Here is a 4,154-nt window from a genome sequence, read left to right as displayed (position 1 = left end):
TTCTGGTAGTGCACTTGGCCTTCCACTTTGTGCAGAAAGAGAAGTGGCCTGGGATTAGACTCTGGGGCACCGGGTGGCTCAGTCAGTTAAGCTCCCAACTTCAGCTCAGTTCATGATCTCATGTCTCATGTGGGGTTCAAGACCCACATCGGGCTCTGTGCTGACAGTTCAGAGCCTACAGCCCACTTCCAATTCTGTGTCTCTCTCTCTTTCGTGCTCGCTTCGGCAGCACATATACTAAAACTGTGTCTCTGTCTCTTTCTGCCCCTCCCCCACTCATACTCTGTCTCTCTCTCAAAAATAAACAAACATTAAAATAAAAATTTTTTAGAATATATGTGGACTCAAACAGTGGTGACCAACCAGTGGGCTGAATTTTTGGTGCCCTGGAAAAGGAAACATCAGGAATAAACATCACTCACCTGAGAGTGCCTATCATAAAAGAGACACCAAACAACTAAGAAGACAGGATGACTTGGTCAGTTGACATCAGTCTGCCTCTGTCATTGGCTGCCTGAGTGCTGGTGCAACAGGCACATGAATGGAGCAGTCATTGTGGCAGAGATGGAAACCACTCACAAGCCTAGGAGTATAGTTGCTGATAAATGCAGAATATCACAGTCTTTCAAGATCAATTGGCCTCTTGGTGTCAAGTAGTCTAATTGGATCTCTTCTACTCTGGAAAGATCAGTGACTCATCTTGATTGGACCTGACACATATTTCAGTTATGAGTTTGCCTTTCCTCCTTGTAGAGCTCACGCATATCTGGGTATTTATAATACTGACATGGGATCCCACATATTACATTGGACCGAGGGACTGACTCTACAGGAAAGGAAGTACAGTGATGACCAGTGAGGATCAGTAGTGCAGGAGTAGCCATATAGCCACAGAATCTAGTAGTCTAGAATCCAGTGGTTGAAAGCTTCTACAAGCTTTCATTGCTGGTGGAGCAATGGAAAAGACTGTTGTAGATGCCTTTGAGGGCCCAGCTTGGGCATAATAACCAGTGAGGATGGGGTACCATCTTCCAAGATGCAGCATATGCTCTAAATAAATGACCCGTTATATGGTGTGGTATCTTTTAAGCAGCACCCAAGGATCCAATAAACCAAGGGTGGAAGTAGTTCTGACCTTAATTCCCTGTCATCTGCTTTATCTGCAGATCTGGAGCTCCCTTCCTGTGGGATGGATTGTGCTCTCAGGGCAACCCTTTAAGTACGGGGCACAGCCTCCACAGTTGACCCCATGGCATTTGGGCAGCCTGACTGCTGGGCTTCAGCCTAGGTTCCTGGTTTTCACTTCTGCTGGGACAGGAGCCAAGACTGAACCTAGTCCAGTTGGCTGAAGCTCTGACCCTTTCTCTTAGTTTCTGCCAACTTTCTTTGTTTCTGGTATTTCTACCTTGATCCACATGTAGATCCTTGGGCCAAGATTCTGGTTTAACATGATGCCAGGAACTCTTGCTTCCCAGAATACCACACTCCTCCCTTTGCCCTCCTCACATTAGGCCCTTCAGACTGATCCTGGCTCAAATTGCACCTGTATCCCATACTACTGCACTTGAATCTACACTAAGACCCTGAACCTGAACTGTTAGTATTTGCAGCCTGGGTGAGTTCCCCTGTTCTGTGCCAGCCACCTCAGCAAAATTCTTTCTCACAGTGAATGCCCACATACCCATCACTTCAGCTAGTACTACTGCTTTGACAAATTAGTCCCTGTTAATGAGAATTAAGCTCAGAGTAGTAGTTTCCCTGATTAGATCCATCACCCTCTGAAGGGCGAAATCTCTGACAAAGCAAATGAAAAATTTTCCAGAATTTCAGCATTTATCTTAATGGGACTTTGTATGAATATTTAATTTAGGTTTAGTTATAACTAAAATATCTTGCCTGTTTAATAGTTTTGTTGTCTACTATCAAAACATTAGTCTAGGCAGATAGATTATATTATCTTCCCACAATTATATTATTTAAATTTTCTCTAGTTTCAGATTTATAGATATTCAAAAAGGTCGCTTATTTCAAAACAAGAAAGGCTTAATTTAGAACAGAGAACAAGTAGTATTAACACATTCAAAAGCCACAGTGAAATACTGTCTTAGGATTATAAAATAGAGAACTACTTACATGTCAAATGCTCTGGCATCAACTATATACCAGAGGGCGAAAATCAAGTATCAAGAACTAAGATGTTCTTAGAATTAGCACATAGACACTGGCTTGTAATAAAGCAGTGATAAAATGAAGGTTATAGTATAACTAAAATACTAGTTGATCTTTTCAAGGACAGTTAAGTAGCTCAAAATGTATTATAATTTTTTTTAATTTCCTAAGCTAAGATCTTACATTTGTAAATATTTACTCAAAATCATTAGTTAGCTTAATCTCTTAAACAAATTATACTTTGCTTGGGCCAATATTAAAATTTATTCTGTAGCCCAGGTATACATCTGGTGCTAGATAATCCACAGTGATTTACATACAAATGAAGGATCATTTGTATGTGAGGAGAATAGTCAAAATTGCATAATTTACCACCACCCAAAGACAAGCTTGTACTTTAGAACAGTATCTTTTCTGAGGCCAATTAAGTTGCTGCACTATTTTCCTTTAAACCAATATTCAGTTAAATGAAAAGTAATGGCTAGGAGGACCTACTGGCCAACTCTACCTCATCATGCTAGAAGAATGACTTGAATTTAAGAAATAATATGTGAAGCAAGATAATATAAGACCATCAAGGAAGTGACAAGCAAATTGCATGGCTGTTTATCCCCAAGAAGCTAGCCGGCCTGCCTTCTGTTCAATGGTTGTTACCAATGCAGGGGAAAAGGTGAGCAAGAGGACTGAAGCATCAGGGCTCTTTAAAGCACTTCAGGTCTGCTTTTGAGAATTAAAAACTAAAACTCACATGAAAAGCATCTTTAAAATTCTATAATTGAGCCAGAGATTTGGAAATAGAAGTATATAGACAAATTGGGGTTGAAGATAGCGCTGTCCTCTAACTCAAGGTTTCGCAAAACGGAAGGATGCAGGGAACTCAATGAGCCACTCAATGTCTCTAACTATGCTTGCAGGAGAAACCCACTTTAATATAGGTTGGTCTTCTTCATGATCCGAAGAAACTCTTCCTCGTTCACTTCGCCATCTCCATCCCGATCGGCTTCGTCTATCATTTCCTGCAGCTCCTCGTCGGTGAGGTTTTCCCCTAACTCGTTGGCCACGCGCTTTAGGTTTTTGAAAGAGATCTTCCCAGTTTCATCGTCATCAAAGAGCCTGAAAGCCTTCAGGATTTCTTCTTTGGTGTCTTTCTCGGCCATCTTCTGAGTCATCACAGCCAAAAAGTCATTGAAACTGATTTTCCCTGTGCCTTCCTTGTCCACTTCGGAGATCATCTTCTTCATCTCCTCCTTCCTGGGCTCAAAGCCCAGTGCTCTCATGGCGACCTTCAGCTCCTTCACATCGATGGTCCCACTTCCGTCAGCATCGAAGAGGTCAAATGCTTCACGAACTTCTTGCTTCTGATCTTCAGTGAGTTCAGGCTTAGGACCCACTTTTCTTTTCTGGCTGGTAGAGGCCACATTTGGCTTCTTAAAGCTGGAAGCCATCCTCCTGTGACGGTTGTTACCTTTAACGGTGCCACCGCAGAGTCACCGCGCTTGCGCAGGGGTGACTCCACCCAGAGCGCAGGCGCAGGGCCTCTCCCCACCTCTTTCCCAAGTTTACCCTTGTGTTCTCCCAGTGAGACCTGGGTGCCTAAGCCTGCCATGTCTGTGAAATCTTACTGACTTTATAAACAGCTCCTTCAGTTATCACCTTGTTTCAATGAGCTGAGTCTTGGGCTGGCAAGAAGTGCCTGTAGGCACATTGTCTTCCATAATGCACACCCTCCTGCCCAGGCCATATGTCAGCATCCAGAGGACCAGGTTTATAGGGTTATTTGGAAGTCCTTCCTCTCTCCTTTTCCATACAACGTAAAACAAACAAGCAAGCAAGCAAGCAAGCAAAAAAAAAAAAAAAAAAAAAAAAAAAAAGCCTTCTTGGAATTAAAAAGCCAAACCCAAACAAAAACCCCCTCAGTCTGAGGTTACCTAAGGCTAAATTTAGTATAATCAAGAGAGAGCTTGATTCCTTGGCATTAAATGTGG

The 4,154-nt window shown here is 42.5% G+C and overlaps 1 protein-coding gene across 1 annotated transcript; it reads right to left on the bottom strand.

Annotated features, from left to right (window-relative positions):
* Nucleotides 1–3,095: 3,095 nt before the first annotated feature.
* On the bottom strand, nt 3,096–3,614 carry CETN1 (centrin 1). Its single transcript, XM_047086887.1, has one exon. It carries the CDS (start codon nt 3,612–3,614, stop codon nt 3,096–3,098), a length of 519 nt encoding a protein of 172 aa, XP_046942843.1.
* Nucleotides 3,615–4,154: the final 540 nt, after the last annotated feature.

This window comes from Lynx rufus, unplaced genomic scaffold (genome assembly GCF_022079265.1).
Source record: "Lynx rufus isolate CCGP_SWC_20201006 ecotype Redwood Valley unplaced genomic scaffold, mLynRuf1.p SCAF_22, whole genome shotgun sequence".
Classification (NCBI taxonomy): domain Eukaryota; kingdom Metazoa; phylum Chordata; class Mammalia; order Carnivora; family Felidae; genus Lynx; species Lynx rufus.
This window is presented reverse-complemented; position numbering and strand designations above follow the sequence as displayed.

What these genes read in the sequence shown, in the direction of transcription:
- CETN1 (XM_047086887.1), bottom strand. Translation starts at nt 3,614, where the DNA reads ATGGCTTCCAGCTTTAAGAAGCCAAATGTGGCCTCTACCAGCCAGAAA.